General features: G+C 45.7%; 1 protein-coding gene across 5 annotated transcripts in view; it reads right to left on the reverse strand.

Annotated features, from left to right (window-relative positions):
- Positions 1–21,777, reverse strand: part of Prkn (parkin RBR E3 ubiquitin protein ligase) — a 1,082,502-nt gene that overhangs the window by 105,866 nt on the left and 954,859 nt on the right. The window contains exon 10 of one of the 5 annotated variants that reach the window (XM_040758176.1): positions 15,186–15,357. The exons of the other annotated variants lie outside the window; for them this stretch is intronic. Within the exon in view, the coding sequence (XP_040614110.1) occupies positions 15,331–15,357 (27 nt within the window). The 3' untranslated portion in view covers positions 15,186–15,330. Of the gene's footprint in view, positions 1–15,185; positions 15,358–21,777 lie in introns of those variants that run through there. 5 annotated transcript variants of the gene reach the window in all.

Raw genomic sequence — 21,777 nt, forward strand, 5'->3', positions numbered from 1 at the left:
CACCAGTCTTTTATGGCTCTGGGGCGTCAGGGGACCGAGGGAAATCAGACAAGACTTAGGGAGCCTGGAACCCTTTCTGGGAAGTCATCTGAGCAGAGCCTCCAAAGAAGGTAAGAAAAGGCTCGAACGCGAGTGTATGGCATGCTAAGGGAGCGCCTTTTGTCAGGAAGTATACTTAAAGCACCATTCCTCAGCAACACGGCTTCCGCACGTGCAGAGGGGTCCATAAAGAAAAGTGGGCGTGGCTGTTGATTTCGGCGCCAGGACCAATCGGTCGGCTTCAGAGAACTCATTTCCTCAGCAATTTGCTAACAGCCTCCTGGCTACTGGAGACAGAAGCCGAGGGTGCAGCGTTCGCCATGGTAACCAGGCATGGAAGGAGCATCTGGGCGCAAGGCTAAGTGGGGAATCCTGAGGCGAGGTAGCAGACATTGAGCAGCGGTGAGGAGCATCCGGGAGCATCACGCTTCGGCTTCACACACCACGGAGAGTGAGGGAGAGAATGAGGTCAAGAGCAGGGTTTTGAATTAAACTAATCGTGTGCCATTGTTGCAATAGTTTCTGTGCATCTCGTGAAAGCTACTTAAAGAGCGTGGAAACTATCATTTTAAAGAGGCTTTTCTTTGGCAATCCCCCGGAACATCCACTCCTGCCCGTAGCCCTACCTTTCACCTCTTTTAGGGAAGACGCCTGCGTGATGGGCCACTGGGAGGGTCATGAAAAGACATGTGACTTAAAAGGAAAATAGGCAGTGAGTTTGATAACAGAAAAGGCATCATTAAATCTTACTGTTCTAACTGGTCGTTTTCCTTATCGATTATATGATGCCATTTTCTCCTCTTTCCACCAAAATTCTGTTAGGGTCGGCTTTTCAAAGAAAGAGGAGGAGAGAAGGAATGAAGACAAAGGGAGAAAAAGTCCAGTTTGCTAGTGTTATGTTAGAAAATTCCTATGGTACTGACATCAGATGTGTTCCTGGGGTGTGGGGGTCGGATATTGCTCCGTGGCCTCTGAAGGGCGTGAGAAGGAACTTGGGGATCTGATCCAAGCTGCTCACCAAGCACTTCCAAACTGCCCGTGGAGGACCGTCACCCCTTTACCGAGATTTCACAAGCGAGACTGTGGCCTGTGCTCACAGTCAAAACATTCGCCTTGACTTCTGCAACACACAGTGAGAACACCTTTGACGGACATTTGGTGACCCGTGGTTTTTATCTTATTAGCCTGGTAACTTGTACGGTTCACCTTACCAATGCCTCATAATCTCATTTACTAGAGGAAACAGAGTACATGAAAATGTTCTTGCACAAACGATTTTCCTTCGAACCCATCATATATATATATATGTATATATACATATACATATATACACACACATATATATATACATATACATACACACACACACACACACACACACATATATGTTCAAACCCTGAGATGTGTTCTCCCTGAGCCCTTCCTAGGATTTCATCACTGTTCCCTCTTTAAAGGTGTCCCCAGCCCCAACTCAGCATCTGTGCTTAATGAAAACATTTCCTTAAGAAGTCTCAGCTGTGCTTCCTCACAATGACTCCTCCTGAAATTCTTTTCTGCAGCCTGAGACCCGGGCTTCACTGAGATAAGGGGGTAGCGCATCTCTCAGAGCTCTTCAGGGGCCCTGGCTGGCAATGCTGACCAGCTTTCCTTGCTGTGGTCAGCGGTATTCCTCAGTTAGATTTCACACTGAACTTAAACGAAAGACCCTATGGCTCAAATGTCCCCTCTTCTGCCCCCTGTGCTGGAGGTCAAACCTTGGGCATGCCTAATCGCCGAGTTGCACATCCAGCCTCAAGTATTCATGTTTTGGGAGCCGGGTGGCATGGTATTTACTGAGCACTTTATAACTCTTATTGAATAGTTAAGGGAAATTTGTTAATAGGCTATGCCAGTTTCTATTAGGATCAAAACTGCTTTCTCCCTTAAGAATTTTCTATAAAAAGCGGGCTGCACCCGATCTTAAGTCCAGAAAACAGTTCTTACTGGCATGGATGTGAGGAGACAGCTGAAATACTATGGACACATATATGATGGGGACAAGGTAGTGACGTTGCACTAACCGCTTAGTTCTAAATGGACTTTAAATACCAGTTCTTCATCTATGATGTACTCATGGGGAAAACAGAGGTCAAGTACCCTGCCTACTGCATGAGCAGAGAAGCATGGGGTATGCTTTCTGGGCTATTACTGGTTTCTGGAAAGCCATCTAGATTCACGAGGCATATGACTCTGAATATTCTGCTTTCTCTGACCAGGAGGCTAGGATGTGGCTAGTGACCATAGTTCTGGCATTGTTTCTGGGTCTTCTTCATGTATGAAATTTAACTGGACTGTTGGGCAGGTTTCCTAGTGGACTTCTCTAACCTTTTGACATTAAAGCGAAAGGCCATCTCAGAAAAGATTTAGAAAATGACTGGAGTACGAACCTAAGTCTTTAGCTTAGGCTTTGAGTAACCGTGGGATATTTACATTTTACAGGTTTTAAAAATTCCCATAGAGTTTCCTTTATTTCTGAATTCAGAATTGTGTGCTGTCCCTCAACTTCCTCTTAGGGTTGAAAGTAGTCACGCTTGACTTTGTTTCACACTGGAGTTGGTGTGGGAACACCAGACCTTGAGCAGAGATGTCTTACAGCTGCCTACTCCCAGGCAGAAGGGGAAGTGGGTCTCTGCTCAAGGTCTGGTGTTCCCACAGTTGGAGGTTTACGGGCTACTCAGCTGCCCTGTGTGTACATTAGGCAAATAAATGTTTTGATTCACAACAGCTAACAATTTGGCTAAAAAAACCAAAAACCCCTAATATTGTTAATGGGATTAACCCAGAGATGCTGAGGGCTACAGGAAACAGAGGCAACTATTTTTGGAGCTATGTGTTAATCGACTTCGTGGTTATAATCAATTCAAAGCACTTATTAATAGTTACGCAAATGTTTGCAAGGCCTATGTTTTGACTCCTCCCTCTCCCCCCCCCACAAAACATCCATGAAAGATTGAATGTGGTTGAGAGATTTCTCATGCCCAAGTGTTAATTAGGCCCATGCTGCTTGCCTCAGCACCTTTCCCAGGCTTAGTCTATAAGGTTAGGGAAAGGGTAATAGTCAGGAGACTATGACCTGCATTAATTTTCAGTACATAAACCCATGGAATGCCCACAGAACTCACTAATCCTTAACAACCCCTATTCTACCCTCATCTCAGACATCACATCCTGAAGGTGACAACCCCATCCCAGCCCCAACAAACATCATGTGAATAGTTCAACAGGCTATCGCTCATTGTGACCTCTTCCACACACACTTAGGGTGGAGAGTCACACAAAAAGGTTAGGGTGGAATTTTAGCATAAATAAAACTTCTGGTTTTAGCATGTGGGAAATCCCTTAAGGTCTAAATTTGACCTCTGAGTTACAGCCCTGCACCGATGCAGAGACACACTGTTGACCTCCGGCTGGGTCAGCGAAGCCCAAGAACCGTCTTTGTCCTTGTTATTTATATCATTACAAGTGACAACTGGACCGTTATGGAGCATGTCATGCGTGGCGGTGTCTCCAAACTCAGCTGTGTGAGTTTTACAGCTGTCTGAGTGCTGTGGAGTGCATAATGAGATTCATGCCTCCTCCCAGTGAGACACCTGGGCCCTGTGCAGTCTAACTCACTCTCCCCAGCAAGCTGCAGTGCAGATGAAATGACAGCTACATGCAGTAGCTTGACTCGGTTTCCCTGACTTGACAATGACCTTTGAGGCCTGACATTGTTTTGCTGTAGGCCTGTCCTGCTCTACAAGACATTCAGCCTCCTTTGTGGCATATGCCCACTAGATGCCAGTATCGCTTTCAGCTCTAAGGGCCAGATCTGTCTTCAGACAATATCCCCAATATCCCCTGTGGGACAAAGTCAAAATCACCAGCAGTTTGGAACCGCCTGGTTCTGCCACCGCCTGACGTCTGTCTCTGGGCTCTGATTGGCTCTTTCCCTTGGCGGCTGGAGAGAAAACTCGGTCAGAGTCACACATGTGGAAGGGGCGGGCTGGCTGGCTCCTGTGACAACCCTTGCAAGATCCTGCACGTTGAGTGCACGTTGGCTTTGAGAATGAATGGGCAGAGGCTGGGATGACATTTTCAATAAATCAAAATGTAGGCTATCACAAATCTATTAATATTTTCTGGGAGTTTATTATGTACCAAATCAGTCATTCAAATGACTGCATGCCTTAGGTGCTTTTGTGAAATAAATTGGATTTCTTTCGGTAGGCTAGGAGCAGCAGGCAGGGAGAAACTTTATTTCCTGGCCATACCATGCTGGGTTGGTGATAAATGCATACGTAGTCTCCGTCAGCTAGGTCTTGTGATTTCCCCACTGACTCTTTTTTCAAAATAAAGCCCGTGCCCTGCTTCCACGCGTCCTCTCCCTAATTCATGCCTGCTCCTGCGTGCCTTCTTGAACCCGTCTCTCCACAGCGGCACAGAGGGATGGACACGCGTGACTAGCAACACGGGAGCTGGGGCTTGGCTAGCTTTCTGATGTGACTTAGTCACAAATGAGAACATGAATCCCCAGGGGTGGGACCGAGGGTTTGAGGAGGTGGATAGTGAGTTTTAAGCTGCCGCTCTGGTTTTGAGGTATGGTGGCCCTCTAAAATCCACATTACAACTTGGTCCCGGTAGCGAGGCATTTAAAAGATATGGACATTGCAAGTGATAAAGTCACCTCAGGAGAGGAATTCACATCTGGGTAAAGGAGGGCGGGAGCAGTGGCACCTCCTTACCCTTCGGTCACTTGGCTGCGTGAGTCCACAACAAGAAGGTGTCTTGGAGGCAGCGACCAGCCACCGCCAGTCGTCGGTCCTGCTGGATCGTAGGCTTCAGGTTTCCTGGCCTCCAGAATCATGAGTATATTTGTGCAATTTACAAATCACCAGGCTCAGGTATTTTGTCACAGTAGCACTGAGACCCCGATGTGGTGCATCCAACAGGAGGCTCCTACTTAACAGTGAACGAATGCAATCCAATGCTTTGAGAGCTTGGTCGACTTACTTAAGAAGATGAGGGAGATGCCAGGAAGAGAGGTATCCTGGGAAATGCCTCACCCACACTGGAGTACAGTGAACAATTCTACTGCTTTGTAAGGCAACTAGATTTTAAATCACTCTGAAAGCCCATGGAATAAAAATAGTGTATATGGGGTTCTCACAAGGCTCCACCCCTACTGAAGGAGTTGTAGGTAGGGCTCGGTCCTATCATGTGCATATGGGTAACACTAACTGTACTCAGCAGTGTGCATACTTATACGCACACACATGTGTCAGAGGATTGCTTGCGGGAGTCAGTTCTCTCCTTCCGCCATGTGGGTTCCAGGAATTGAACTCAGGCTGTCAGGCTGAGTGGCAAGCTACTGAGCCATCTCACTGGCCCAACGCAGGGTTTTGAAACTTAGCAACACGGATAACGGACGTCATCACTGAGTTTTCATATGCCAGACGAGCTGAGCCGACACTAAGGAGGAGTCATTGATCCAGGGACACGAGCCTAGATCACAAGATCATAACATTAAGTCTGCTGTCTTTGAAACGTGCGCTCTTTCTGGTTCATACTGCCTCTGTTATTAAATTACTTAATTTATCAGAGCAAAAAGCAAAACCTTAGGGAGGCCATTAGCAATTTACCATTTCCAGTTCTTTTGGGAATCTGCTAATTGCCCTTTCGTAAATGCTGCTCATTATGATTAAGACTTTGATTAAATGTGGAAACCTAGCATTTATATAATATTACAGACATATTTAAAATGAATTTAAGGCTCTGGAGTAGCATGGGCTGTGCATTTATCTATTGGTACTATAATATTCACTGTTAATCAACCGAGAATTTTTCTTCTTTTACAGACTGGTTGGTTTTTATGTGTGTGGGCAGTTTGCCCGTGTGCATGTCTGTGTGCTACATGCATGCCTGATGCCGGTAGAGGCAAAAGAAAGGGCTTGCGGATGACCCGGAAGTGGAGTTAGAGATGGTTTTGAGCTGTCACGTGGGTGCCAGGAATCAGCTCTAAGTTTTCTGCAAGAGCAGCCAGCGCTCTTAACCACAGAGTCGTTTCTCCAGTCTCCACACCGAGGGTTTTTAAGAGCTGGATTTGGGACAGTATGACTGACTCCCCCCTCAAGAAGCTTATGATGTGAGGAAGGCTCTGATGATAAGTGACAAACGCCAGCGTGTGAAGGGATTCTGCGAGAGAGGCAGGCCAGCTTCACAGCGTCTGGGGGCTCTCAAGCTGACGGGACAGGTCCAGGGCTACGAAAGGGAAGGAAGGCATCGTGGTGGGAATGGCTGTGTAATCTCTCAGGGATAGTGCAGAGCAGATAGCTATGTTCCTCAGAATTAAAAAAGTGCCCATCTGTAGCCCATTGCCACGGGAGGAGGGTGGATTGTAGGGCCATTAAGTTGGCTTGCTCAGTTATACATCTGCTGAAAGAGGGGACTGGAAAACTGGTCCATGTCCAACTCTGTCTTCACCTACCTGCGCACACGGAGGCAAGAGAGACAGTCAGAGGCTATCAGGAAGGGCGCTTCCAGAACAGAGGGCACGTTGTCAGAATAAGGAGATGGGCTTGGAAAGGTAAGACCAGGGACAGCCTGGGAGATTGGGGAAGGAATTAGATGATACTCTTTTCATCACTAGTAGGTCATTTTATCCAAGTTCAGAAGGCCACTTAGGTGAAAAAGAATCTGCTGTGACCTTTGGAATAATTGCAAGGAGCAATTAGATGAATGTTAGAAACTGACTATTAATATTGTAGTATTATATTATGATATATGACATAATCTAAACTTTCTTAAGAGGTAAAGGATTATACTATCTTCGCCATTTAGTCAAGGAAAGTCCTTCCAGAGGGCTTGTTCTGCAGAGCACTGAACTCTTACTTCTGGGAGAGCCTACACTAGCACCATGCCTGCCTGGGGATTACCAGCCAATGCCCAATACATTAATTAATTAATTAGTGCTTGCTTTAATTAATTTAATTGTGGTGATTCTGGTTGGTGGCCGTTCCCCTCACACTGGGACTAACAAGAGGAGAAGGCGAAATGGAGCTTGACCTTGAGTTTAGAGAAGTACAGGGACTGAGAGGGCAATGAAAACAGAAAGAAGACAGCAGCAGACAGGAAGTGAGCGGCCACACTGGACATCGAAGTGAGGGTGGCCGGAACCGGACACAGGTCCTAGGAAATGAACAGGCCACTTGTTAAGTCTGCTCACGGTGTGGTTCTCTGTAAGGACATGTCTCTAGGAAGGGAGCTGGCAGATGAGAACAGGAGAAAAAAGGAGACCGGGGTCTTCAACACTCTCACAACGCTGCTCCAAGGGGTCTCAGAAATTCAAACCTGCCGGAGCATGCCCATACCTCACTCATCATTTTATAGGCTGCCCTCTCCCTTCCTTCCTAATGGGACTTGTGTTATTTATGCCTTTTGTATTTTAGTCCCCTTGTCAGTAAAGTCACAGCATTCATGCTGAAAAAAGTCACCATAAGGAATTTTCTTTTCAAATGAGCTATATAATAATAATTCAATTTATTATACCTGGAGACTTTTTTATTAACCTCCTAGAGATCAAAGTCATGAATTATTGATGCAGAGATTTCTACATGGTCATTATTATGACATTCCTGGTAAATCTTCTTGTATTGTTAAGGCTTGGCTTGCCAGCTAAGGGAAGGGAAGCATTTAAGAACCAAGCCATCTCAGAACGGGACACTTTCGCTCCCACGCCACAGGGGCACCCAGCTCTTCACTTGCTGATTGTGCGAACATCAAGTTCTGGATTCATTTGCCTTCCAATGGCTCCTGCCATACTGCTTTCAATTACTTTAAACCGGGCGTCCAATTCCCTTATAACTGCTAGGCTCTGCTGGTCCATCTGTTCCTGCAGGGGCTTGAAGCCCCGGAAAGTAGGTATCAGTTAGACCATTGCAACCTAATGTACCATCCAGAGGACTGCAGACCAGTCATTACAGTACGGAGACACGAGCATTCACCTCCTCTGGTTGAGTTGAAGAACAGAAGAACAACTGATAGAAATAAGGGCAGTGGGCATGAAGGACTTGGAACTGTGGCTCATGCTGTAGGATGCTTGCTTTTGAGAGCCACACCCTCGGGTGTGGTCTGTGGATGTCTGCTTGAAGCCAGTGTGTTTGGGTCTCACCGCTGAGGCTTGAACACGTTCCCTTAGTTAGCTGGTCGCTTTGGGATACTTTAAGTGAGATTCTTTTTTTTTTTCTCAGAAAGTCTTATATGGGAGAGTGGGGGCTCCGCTGTCAGCAGAGCAGCTCCTAAGAGCCCATGTGTATTTATTTCCCCAAGGCTGTCTCTGCGGTTCTGTGCAGTATTCAGTGGAGCACACTTTAGGCTGGCTCTGGAAACCTGGTTGAGTGACCAGCTACTTATAGTACTCAGCTGAGAGGGATTGATATAACAGGGGATGTGGGTAAATCTTAGAAAAGCAATGGACTAGATTTGTGATTACTGGATATGAGAAAATCTGGATTTTTTTTGGTGTGTGTGTGCGTGTGTGTGTACCTCAGAGCTGACCATCTAGATGTTAAAGCTACAGGTTTCTCATTTGCTTATGTCACTTTGTGTTGTCAATTTAGTTTTTTTTACCACCTCCCCTGCCTTCTTTTTCAAAGAAAGTGTCAAAATATTACCTTTCTTTTAAAATCACTGGGAGAATTAAGTGAGATATAACTTAGTACAAGATCTGTCATGTGGTAAACATCCAATAAATACTGGCTGTCATACACCGGTGCTGCCGAGAAGTGGACTATGCATTGTTACTCAGCGGAAGCCGCTTTAGAGACCTACATAAATGACAGTCCTGTTCTGCTCTATGTCCTTGCCAGCGAACTCAAGACAGAGCAGATGTATCTGATGAACCGATGGTACAGCTCTGGGCTGGGTAATGGAGCGTACGTCCAAAGTCAGGGCCTTACAATGACAAGCCTACATGGGTAGAGGCGAGGTGCAGATTTCTCTTAGACTGGAAGAAGAGGTATGTGGAAACCTGTGTGGGGAGCCGTGACTGGCACACAGTGAATGGGGGAGGTCGCACAGGCGTCTGTGAGTGACAAGCTCCCCTGACTTGGGGTGCTGACTGAACTTTCAATTGCTGAGAGGTTCTGGCCCCACTGCTTTCTGCTCTAGACATTTGAAAGGCAGAAGCTGATGTCGTTCTCTGGGCATCACGGCTGGGGTGGGGGGGGAGGGGGATGTGTTCCTAGTTTCCTTACACGATCCAGCGTCAGCATAAGACTGCGTCATGTTACCGTTTCAGTCTCCTGCAAGGTTGTCTGGTGTATGTAATAGTCAGACAATACGTATTGAGTGGATACTTGCTTTAATCAACACTTTAAGCTCCTTTTATTTAATAACCGATTTAGCCATCAGAACTGCTCTGTGAAGCTGGCATGGCCCTCTTGCTCGAAACAAAAAAGAATAGTGTCACTCAGAGTGACTTACCTCATTTACCAATATCACATTGTTCCAGAGCTGAGATTTGAACTCAAGGAGTTGGATGCTAAAGCCAACTTCATTGTTTCCCTGCATTGCTGCTTCTAGAAGAAGGCACCATGCCAGCATTTATCCAGTCTATGGACAGTCACCAGATAGCATGACTAAGGGGGAGCCAGGGCAGAGTGATCTGAACGTGTCATGGGGAGAAGGGGACAGATCAGACTGAGAGAGTAATGCTCAGATTAGGAACAAAGATAACACTACTGTCACATTCCATCCTTGGGCAGGTTCTGTCACCACCTGGCTGTGGTGAAGGAGAATGATGTCTGTCAGCACAGAGAGGCAAGGAGACGCGGATCCGCCTTCCTTCGCAGGGGAGACATTTCCCATCAGGATGATTAGTTAGAAGCTAGCGATGACGTCCCCTCAGTTAGCATTCCTCAAAGATGCCATCTGTGAGTGACTAAAGAGGTGGCAGCCTGGGGGCAGAACACACAGGCTAACTCTGCAAAGACAAGACAGGAGCCCGGGGAGCAGCGGCTCTGACTACTGCTTCCAGCATGTTCAGGGGTCCACCCACCAAGCAAATGCCCCCTGCCACGGAGACAGAGACGGAAACCATGAATGAGTGGGTGCTTAGGAACATGTTGTCTACTTATTTTTTTATGCCAGATTTAGTAGAATGCTTCTAACTTTCATAAGAATTTGGAAACTTGCAGAAAACCAATATGAAAAAACAAAAAAAATCCATCCGGGTTATGAAGGAGAGGCATCTCAGGATGCTCCTGAGACAATACATTGCATCAGGGCTCGGTAACATCTGGTCCACTCTCTCCCGGACTCTGTGTATGCAACACTTCACAATGGTTTCCCTCATAGGGGGGAGTCACCATACTTGACTTTATTGCAAAGCTGTATCCAAAACATTTAATGCCGTTGTGGCAGGAAAATAGGAAAGGCATTGCGATTATCATATGGAAGAAGCCAGCTGGCAGGAAAACCCCAGACCCCTCTCTCCCCACTGTGGAGATATGTAACGGACAGAGCATGTTCAAGATGAGCATGTACACGTGAATACAAGAGAGGGTGGGCATCATGTGACTTGGCTGCAAAAGGGTCACTATTCTTATGGCTCAAAGCCAAAGAGCGTCTAATCTTTCCCAGCTCTCTGGTTTGCTCCATGCCCGGGGTCGGGGGTGGGGCTCTCTTTCTTAATATGCTGTTCTCATTTCTAACATCATCCACATGACTCTGGTGCAAGTCTTTGTTCTGGGACACAAGAACCTGGAAATCTCAGTGGGTGCTCTGTGGACGCTGACCCAAGCTTATAAAACCTATATTATATTTCTTGGTGTCCTTGCCAGCTGAGGAGCCTGACTGGTCCTTTTCGTGCCCTTGTGACCATAGACTGAGTCTTAAGAAAGGGTCAGAGATCTTGTATTACTTAGATTCTGCAATGAAACAAAACAAAAACAACAACAACCAGAGGGAGAACCGCAGCAAACACCGGAAACGAGGTGCTCAGGAGGCAAAGGCAGGGGTGGCTGCACATACGAAACCAGTCTGGCCTGCACAGTGAGTTCTAGGCCAGCCAGGAGAGACTAGCTCTGAAAAATCAAAACACAAAGCTCCAAGAAACTATTTCTGTGGAGATTAGCATCCTTGAATTTTTTTTGACCCCCAAACTCGACACTTGAAATCTGCTTGTACGGAGGCACCAGATGGAGTGGATGCCTCAGTGTCTTTACCCAGTGGTTCCTCCATCCATTCATGCATTCGCTGGACAGTTCAGTGCGCTCACGGTGAAAACGCTACATGGTTAATCTGATTTGATGCTCCACACTGGAACTAGCGCACAGGCTCTCACCCGATGGACCAGGGCACCGGCTGGAAGATGCCTCAGTCATGTGCTCATGATGGTCAGGGTGCATTTTGAAGAGGTTCTGCTGCAGGTGAACTTGTATGACCCAAGTTCATTACAGAATGCCAAGGCTTCTGAGATCTGTCCTCGGCCTTCTGTGACTGTCATGACCCTCTCTCTCTGCCCTGACCGGCACTGGACATTGGTTTTCATGGATCTCCCTGAAGTCACACGGCACCTTAGAAATAACCGGAGCCTCAAATGGAACCTTACAATTTCTAGTTCACGATAAGGTTAACAAAAAGGTGAAACTCATTTTGATACTAAGTTTCATGTATCTATTGATACAAAACCACAGCTCTCATGTCAAAGGGACTAGGAGAGTTTACTCTGGGACAAAAGACCCTGAAAATGTAAGCACCCATGGCCCAGACATGTGGATTCAGATTACCCAAAATACCACGCTCTGGTGTGGTACTAGTTTTGTGAAGTTTTTGCAGAGATGGAACAAAGAAAATCATAAATCAAGGTGGCTTTACAGTTCCAGTGGAGGATCATCAGCTGGGTGGGTTACAGGAAACAGGGCAATCTCTACTCTAGGCTTTGACTGCTATCTGATGACATTTTTGGCCTCTGGGTCGGTAAAAGCTACAGTCTGTTAGCGCATTTGGAAGGATCTACCTAATAGTCACAGGAATGGGTATTAGCTCAAGTCCAGAGGCAGCAATCAATAGATATTAATGGGGTTAGAAATAGCTTCATGGGATTTGGCTCTGGACCTACAACATCCCAACTTTCCATGGTCACAAACATTCTAATCAGCCAGTCAGCTCCGTGGAATCTTTGACACAGGTGAGTGAACCCCACCCCCAAACTCCAGTTCACATATCCTAATAAAGAAAGAATTATTATTTATGTAGTCAGTATCAAGAATGTTAACAAAATACTTTATAACTTCCTTTTTGAACCAAGTCTTTGAAATCAGGCTCGCATTCTGTGTTTATAAATTAGATCAGCCATATTTTAAGTGTTCAGTGGCACATGCAAATAGTGCTTGTGATACTACTGAGTATAATCTTACCTCAGGGGGTGGACTCTTGTCTACCATGCCAGCAGCATGTGATGGTTTCAAGTTGTCATTTGTAACCGGTCTTTCTTTCTCCTGTAGTATGAGTCTTACCTGGACATGTAGTTGTTGAGCTACAGACTACATTTCCCAGCCTGCCCTACAATTCAGTAGATACCACATGACATCTGATGGCTGGACTACAACGCAGACTACATTTCCCAGCCTGCCCTACAATTCAGTAAATACCACATGACATCTGATGGCTGGACTACAACACAGACTACATTTCCCAGCCTGCCCTACAATTCAGTATATACCACATGACATCTGATGGCTGGACTGCAAATGCAAGTGAAGCCTGCAACTTTCGAGTTATTCCCATCTCTTTCTTCATTAGAGCTAAAGGGTCAGGCTTGGCTTAATTCCAAGTATTTTAGAATATGATGTGGTTTGAAAATGGCACTCTAGGTATTACTAATTAAGACTACAGTGGATGAAGGTAGGCCTAACCAGTATGGAGGATCCCCAAGAGAGGACAAAGGCCCCCACATGTGAGAGAAGACAGCCCTGTGAAGATGGAGGCAGAGACCCCCAGTATGGCCAGCTGACACCAGGTACTAGAGGAAGCAAAGATTTCATTCATAGCTTTTAGAGGATGCAGGCAGCCTGACTTCTAACACTTAGTCTGCAGACCTTTGAAGTAATACATGTTGTTGCAAGCCAGCTAGCTCGTGGGACTTGGACAACAGGCATCTTGGACAACAAACACCTTTTCCTTCAGGGTACATACAAATTCTAGAGCCTGTTGGTTGAACAGAAATTTCCTCTGAGATAAACCTTCCATCTTGGAGGGAAGCCTTTATAAGGTATAGGATGTTCTAATTAGAGGTGAAACACTCCACCCTGCCAGGAAGCTCTTTAAGATCAGTAAGTAAACAACTCAAAGCTTTCAGGAAGTCCCTGAAACTGATCAGACAGATCAGTCTCCTCCCTCCCAGAGTGTACATAAGCAGCAAGGACTACTGGGAGACTCTTAGACAAGCTGAGTTGCCTAGAGGAGGCTCAGACCAGTCTAGAGACCTGGATGAGGCCAGAGAGACACTCTCAGACAAGTTAAGCTACCTAGAAGCAGAGACCAGTGGAACTTAGAAGAGAGGATGACTTGCTGGGCTACCTGGAAAGGACATTCTCCAATCTGTTGAGCTGCCTACAAGTTACAGTGAGCTCTAGGGTTTCAGTTTCGGGAGCTGTCACCCATGCTGGGGTGAGCTTGACTGATGCAACCAAGCATCCTTGAGTCATTTCTGCTCTGGTATGTAATTTCTTATATGCCTCCCTATAAGTAGTCCCAGTAAAGCTCATTGGTTTTCCAAGTTGGACTTCAGTAGCATCTTTTCTTTGGTGTTGTTGGTTTTCTATATGAGGTGAGCAGACTTATTTTTATGTCTCTGTAAGAGCAGTGCCACACAACATTATTGCCAAAGATCAGCCTCCCTGCAGAGGCACAGTGCATTGCTGACTGGTGGCTTTCTGTATGGTCTCCACCACTCCCAGAATGGCTCAAGTTATGAAGCATGGGAAATTAGGCCTAGGAATGAAAGGTTCCTTAACCTCCTGAGGATAACCTCCCAGGGAAGAGTGAGGGGGCAAAGGGTCCCACGCAAGTGCTCAGAAGGGTATTACACCCTTTCTGTTCTCATAAAGACGAAGCGCCTTCCTCAGAACAGACCCCGTGGCCAACAGTAACATCTTAGGAAGGAAGCAATTTGCCTTTTTGGTTTAAAACTGGGAATCTCTGTGGAGCGATGGCTGACTCTATCACTCTTTTTTTTTTTTTTTTGGATTTTTACGAGACAGGATTTCTCTGATTGTTTTGGAGGCTGTCAGTCCAGCCCAGCCTCGAACTCACAGAGATCCGGCTGCCTCTGCCTCCCGAGTGCTGGGATTAAAGGCGTGCGCCACCGCCGCCCGGCTCTGACTTTATCACTCTTTATTGATGCTCCATGTCTCCACTGGGGAGAAGGGTTCTCAGGTCTACACGTATCTGCCTTTCCTCCCTCCCACAGTTTTTCCTCCCCAGAGACAACTGAGTAATCTGAAACACAAAGAATTTTTGTGTCTCTTTTCAATTTAGAAGATGATCCCTTTCTATTGGACAGAGCCCGCGTCAAAGGCAGACATCAGGAGCCCAGGGTTTTGCTTTGTTCACTGCCAAGGTGGGAGGACAAAGCCACAACCAGGATGAATAGCTGCGGTTAGCATTCACAAACCGTCTTCAATAGACATGCTCATCTCTGATGCTCTACAATTGTTTTCCTTTAAAAGGAATACTTTAATAAATTTAGTTTAAATTGCATGATGGCAATTATGCTTCTAAGTCTGATTAAGTGGCCCGATAGAAGAAATCTTGGCTTCCATAAGGGGATATTTGTTGTTCAATAAATGGGTCTAATTTTCCATGGTGGGAGGATTCATATTATAAGCATTGAGACTGCCTTTTTTTTCATTAGTTATTTATAAAGCTCTTATTAGGTTGGTTAAATGTACAAAGGGGAAAAGATAAGTTATTGTTAATCAATTTCTAATCTATTCATTACGGAGCTGATAGAAAGTGAAGCTCACTGGTGGGGATTGTTGATCATTCCAATGTCATGTATCATGTCGATGAATAAACAGAACATTTAACTTTTTATAATTAGCATCCTTGTTTGTCACAGTCGTTGCGTCACCTTCTTCCTCAAAGATCCTGCTATGACTCCTCATTCTGCAGTGGGTGGAAAAGCAGTCTTTGGCTTGGAATTCAAGCTGGGCAGCTTTTGGTGGAGGTTAATATTGTCCTGTAGTACTTTATGTTCTCTCTGAGAGCTCACAAGATTGTCGTCCTGTCTTCACTCTGTGAAATTAATTGTGGGCAAATGACAAGCTTGACTAATGCAAGGAAGTAGAGCTGACGTGTGACTTGAGACCCCAGTCTTTAGTTTTTGGTGTCCCAATTATCTACACCTACCCCCTCTGTTGTGGCACATACACTCTACGTTTAGGTGACTGTAAGTGACATGCTGCTGTCTCCTGGTGGCCTGACAATGAGATGGAAGAGGGGTCCTTGCTAACCTCACATGCTTTGTCATTGAAAAAGGTTTTGCCTCAAACCATTCAAAATTGGTTACGGCAACTGAGTTTAGTACACATCAGAGTTCCTTCTTTTAAAACTTGATCAGCTCCTTTCTGTTTGCAAGTGGGATTTGACTTGGAACATCTATATATAATATAAGCAATAACAATCATTTTGCTGAGGAGGAGGAAGTGGAGGAGGAGGAGGGTGAAGGAAAGGTTTCTTTTTACTGTCCCACAAACCCTGGTGCTCCATTATAACTTTCTAGTATTACTTAGAACTCAACCTGAAACCCAACAAACTAGAAGAAGTAAATCTCTCCACTTTAGCTCTGGCACGAAAGTCACAGCTGATGGCTTGTGAGAAGGAAGGCTCTTTCTTTTGTCTTAAATAGTGTTTCAAGAGAATCTAAGACGCCAGCTAAAGATGGGTAGATTACAGACACAACTTGGGTTTTGAATTTCTCCTGAGCAAGGGAACACTCAACACTTCCTTCCCCTTACTCATCCATCTCCATGATCACATCAGTTGCGATTGTCACAATTCTTACATGTCTGTGGTACTTAGAAAAACATCCCCGTGTCCCACATTGCTGTTTAAAGTAGGGAAATGGCTGGGTGGTGGCAGTGCATGCCTTTCATCCCAGCACTCAAGAGGCAGAAGCGGGAGAATCTCTATGAGTTAGAGGCCTACCTGGTCTACAAAGTGAGTTTCAGGACAGCCAGGGACACACAGTGAAACCCGGTCTCAAAAGCAAAAACAAAACAAAACAAAGCAGAGAAATATATTTGGAGAAGGTTGCATTTTCCTAAAAGTCAAGGAATGTATTTCTTTGTAGGGTGTACAATATCCCTGAGAACTGAAGCTAAGCTTGGTAATGCTCTTCAGCCTTCACACCGGTTACAGGCATTGTCTGTTGCTTTTTCTCAGGCATCAGAATTTATGATGTCTCTTCTGGCGTCTTACATGTGCTGCTGTGGCTGATTTCTGAAAACATGGTTCCCAGTGCACCCGGCTGCAGGTCATGAGAAACACAGACCACGAGATTTCAGGTGCACTGAATTGGAGTTCTTGCCATTTCCTGCATCTTTTATAAGCATCTCTCTACTCCGGACAAGTCCTGGGCATAATTCACTATGAAAACCAACAGTCTATCTGGCAAAGGAGCTGTAAATACAGAACCAAAGCTATAAGAACTGGGAGAGAAGTTTTATTTTCTTCCTGGTTTAGGAGACCTCATTGTTCAGAACACCAGTTTATCAGACACCAGAGAAATGGCGTCTTGGTTGCCTCTCAGCTTTGACATTTATAAACAAGGCCACTGTAAATGTCCCTGTCAGGGCTGACGTGTGGAAATGAGTTTTCATCTAATTTTGGTAAATGCCAAGAGGAGGATGACAGCTGGGTGTCAGTTTAGTAGGAAACAGTCAAACTGTCCTCACAAGTGATTATTGTTTTACACCCAGCTTGGCAATGACTTAATGGACATTCCTGTGGCTCTGCGTCCTCTCCAGTATTTGATGTTGTCAGTGTTTTGGAGTCCGACCACATTAACAGGAATGACTTGTAGTGGCCGGGTGACATGACATAATCATCTGAGATGCTCATTTGATGCCTGTGTAGCCTTGGTGAGGACTCTGCCCCTTTAAAAAACTGATTGTTCATCTTCTAGTTGCTATCTTTTATGGTTTATTTATTCTGCACAGCAGCCCATTATTAAGTAGGTACCTGGCAAATATTTTCCTCCTAGAAAGGCATCTATTGTGGTTGGCCTGTCTGAAGGCCATCAGGAGTTATGTTCAAACACAGTCCCAGTGTTCACACTGTTGCTCGCTGCAGGGCTCTTCATTTGAGCTGTCTTTCCTCTTCAGCTTTGAAGTTCTGGTTGGTCATTTGTTCCTTGTGGCTTTTGGCATTCTGGATGTGTTCCTTTGCTTCTCAGAAGTGTCTTGTGGGTTGATATTGGTCTATAAACTGGAGGAACAGGGCTGGACCAGGAAAGATGTGCTCTCAAAGCAGTAAGGCCACACCTATAGCTCAGAGAGTGGACAAGAGACATATATCCATATGGTACGACTACAGCAGGGCATCCTATGAGAAAGTATGTATATTACCAGCCACCAGAGACAGTGATGCCTCAACCACTACATTGCCAATGTGAGTTCTATTAGAAACTGCTTCTCAAAGGTCGCACACAGCAGCTCTCAGATGTGTTATTGTTACTTTTGCCAGCATTGTCCACTTTCTGTCATGTTCTGCTCAAGTTTTCCACATAGGATAATTTATTGAATCCTCACCCCCTGAGAGAGGCATTAGACTGTCCCCATCTCATTGTTGAGTTGGTGTTAGACTAGTCAAAAGCAGTATCTTTTATACTAACAACTTTTCCAGAGTGCCAAAACTACACAAGGGGACAGTTTCTATGAGTTGATGTAGTTGATGGTAAAGAACCACTTCTCACAAAGTCAAGGAAGTAGGCAAAGTTCTTGAGCCCCCAAGGGGCTTTTCTGCCTCTCATCCTCCAAAACAACATCTACCGACCCTAGAATTCTTCTCCACATGCAAAATCCTGGCGTAACTTCTTTGGTTGTTTCTGTCTGTTGATTTATGGAGCTGGGGTGGCTAGCCGGGTGGTGGTGGCACACACCTTTAATCCCAGCACTCGGGCGGCAGAGGCAGGCGGATCTCTGTGAGTTTGAGACCAGCCTGGTCTACAAGAGCTAGTTCCAGGACAGCCTCCAAAGCCACATAGAAACTCTGCCTTGGAAAACCAAAACCCCCTGCCCCAAAAAGTTAGTTTGTCAGGAATGGGATCATGAATTTCCACGTAGAATGACAAAATTTAAAAGGGATTTTGGAAACAAAAGAACAGAGAGAAGCATGGATTTTTGGTAGCAGCATTTCTCAGATGGGCTCTGTTTTGTTAGAAGCAAAGACTGCGTGGCCAGAGCTGGCGGTGAACTTAAGCCCGCCATCTTGGAAAGAGCTTCATGGAAGAATCTGCCAGACTTTCTGCAGGACACAGAAAAATGACTGACAGACTGCTAATGCAGATGGACAGTTTGAAATTTCCTACTTTGCTGAGAAGTCTTCCAGACATACTGTGGCCTGTGGGCTGAAGATGGATGCTCCAACATTACAGAGGAACTTCGGGTGACTGTCCAGGTAGCGAGGTGTCTCTGTCAATTTTGGTGTCTATCTATTATCCTTCTGTGGTCTTTGATGGAGTTGAAGACAGATAGTTATAGTTATAGTTTTCTTTAGTTATGATTAAAGATAAGCTACATATAAGACTTTAGACTCACAAAGATAGGATAGATGATATTTTCTTTGAATCTTAGTAAATGTTAATGGACAAAATATTGTAACTGTGTTCTTACTTGATAATGTTCTGTTATATATAATTTGACTATGTTAAAGTTAAGACCTTTTTTTTTTATTTAGACAGAAAAGAGGAGATGATGGGGGAAGTTCTGTGTATATGTCAATAAAGCACTGTTGGCCAATAGGGAAGCAAGATAGGTGGGACTAGGAGTCTAGGAGGATTCTGGGAATTGTGAACTGGCTGGTCGCCATGTGACTCCAGGGAGGAAGGGACATGGCAGGAATGTGTCCTAGCAAAGATAAGTTCTTGTGAAATATATATGAGTAATTATGGGTTAATAATCAAGTGAGAGCTACCCAATAAGAAACCAAGCAAACGGCCAACAGCTTCATAACTAATATAGTGTCCTGTGTGTTACTTGGGGGTTCAGATAGCTCGGCAGGGCCCAGGCAGCCGGCTGGGAAAACTGCATGTTACAAGAGTTCCCTTATCAATGGGGCCAGGAAGGAAGGAGGAAAGGAGAAACTGAAGGGGCTCCAGCTGGCCTGGGCATGGCAGACACGGCTGTGGCAGGCCTTGCTCTTCCCTCCCTTCCCTCTGCCTTGCTAAACTGCTTGATTACATTCCTAATGCTCGGCATCCTTATTTTGGTCACTTCCTCTTCCTGAGGCTGAGCACCAAGGTCCAGCTATCCAAGTACTGAAGTCTAGCAATCAAAAGCCCTCCTTGGTTCACCTAATTAACATGCCCGATTAAAATGAGAACCTTATCCTCACGCGGGATTTTCCTTTTTATCTTAATAAACCACCATTTGTCTGTGCGATGCGTCTGTCCCCTCTCCATCCAGAGGCTGTCCTTTGTCCATCTGGGACCAATATCCCTGCTCACTTTCCCTTGTCTCCTTCTCCCTCATCTGCTGTCTGTCTTTCATTCCCTGTCCTCAGTCCCTCTAGAGCAAATAGATTTCCTTTGTTCACCTGAGAACCTGGCCTCGGGGGTCCTGAGTCGATACCAATCTCTTTCAGAAACATGGGGTTGGAAAGCGCTAGCCTATGTTACTGACCTCACAAAGGTCAATAGCCCTTAAATCATCCTGACTGGAGGAACAAATTTGAAAGAGACACCTGTGCCCTCCCTTTTGCCATCAGAGGGAATTTCATGCTGGGGAAGGGAAAAGCTGAAGTCCCAGTGCCTACCAGATGGGGGAGCTTGTCTTCTAGGAAGAGGCTGCATAGTGCTGACAACTTGCAGGGCAGACTAGGAGTCTAGACCTTGAAGTCAGTGATGGCTTAGACTGTGTCTTGACCAGGATTGCTTAGTTATGCATGTTTACTCTTGTTTACATCTAAATCTCATGCCATCATCCTAGGAGATGAACTTGGGGGACTGCTAGAAGTTTTTCTTTGTTCTCCCTCCCGCATGTGGCCATGTTGGCTAAATCTCTTTCCTTGCTTTTCAGTATGAGTAGCCGAGCCTAGCTTGTTAGGGCTGTGGGACCCAGGAACTGACTGCAGACACTCTTAAGAGTCCTGATGTAGTGTCACTGGTGCTGGGAACGACAGGTTGTTGGTGAAGGGGTTGCTTGGGTCAGGCATCTGCCCGAGGTGAACAAGTGGGAAGGGCAGGTGTGTGATTATTATATGCAGACACCCTGGAGCAGATGGATCCGGATCCAAACCCCAACTATATACTTAGTGGAAGCATAGCTTGGGGTGTCACTTCATTGTCTTAAGCCAGCCTTTCTCCATTTTAATTTTGGGTATTTGTGGCATGTAAGTACTGGGTTAGGTTGGGTCAAACATTGAGCAGTGTCTGACACAGGGCCTTCTCAATATACTGACAGTTACTGGACATTAATTAAAGGAGCCATGGTGTTGAGGGTGTCATGGCTTCTAGCCCAAGGCAAGCAGCGGTGGTGAACTGGAAATTCACACGGATGTCCCTGGTAGGAGAAGGAAATGGGATACAGGCAGACACGGTCACTGTTTATAGTAGGCTTGTTACAAGGAGGGTAGGATGGGTAGGCAGCCAGCCACTGTCATACCAGAGAACCATACAGCACTGGTTAATTTCTGGCTGTCATCTCAGAAACTTTCATGTCTTCTACACAGCAGCCACTCTGCACACAGTTAATTCTTTGCTGGTCCAGCTCCACCTTCTTTCCAAGGCTCCTCTAGCTTATTTTCACAATGGACAAATGGGGTAAGTGCCTCTCTGATTCTTGAAGCTTTTACACATCATCTTCCAGAGCTACAATGACTCTGGGAGATAGAAGCTTTTAATTACCTGCCCTCCCATAGCAGAAGTGATGTAAGGTCAGGGAACTGGGATGGGGTTGGGGCTTGGTTCTTCCTCTGGGCTTGGCGCTAGCACATGCTATGAGATCCACTGCTCGTCTGTGAAGGTCAGAGCCAGAAGCAGCCTAGTCTGCACTTGCCTCACTCACATCACCACAGGGTAGCCTCTATCACCACAGGGTGGCCTCTATACCGAGACTGATGGGAGAATTCTTTTCCAACCCACTGTTGGAAATTTGACAATGATGATGATGTTGGTATCCAGGCTCCCTCCCTACCTTGCAAGTCAAGATGTCCTTGGCCTATTTACAGCATCGTGGTGTCTGTGGGGTCAGCATCATTCTTTTTCTTCATCCTTTATCTGGATTTGTTTGCTTGTTTGTTTGTTTGTTTGTTTTTTGGTTTTTCGAGACAGGGTTTCTCTGTATTGCTTTGGAGGTTGTCCTGGAACTCTCTCTGTAGACCAGGCTGGCCTCAAACTCAAAGAGATCCTCCTGCCTCTGCCTCCTAAGTGCTGGGGTTAAAAGAATGAGCCACCAACACCTGGCTCTTCATCTGGATTTTTTAACCTTGATGAAT

Source organism: Mesocricetus auratus, unplaced genomic scaffold (genome assembly GCF_017639785.1).
Source record: "Mesocricetus auratus isolate SY011 unplaced genomic scaffold, BCM_Maur_2.0 Super-Scaffold_100018, whole genome shotgun sequence".
NCBI classification, from domain to species: domain Eukaryota; kingdom Metazoa; phylum Chordata; class Mammalia; order Rodentia; family Cricetidae; genus Mesocricetus; species Mesocricetus auratus.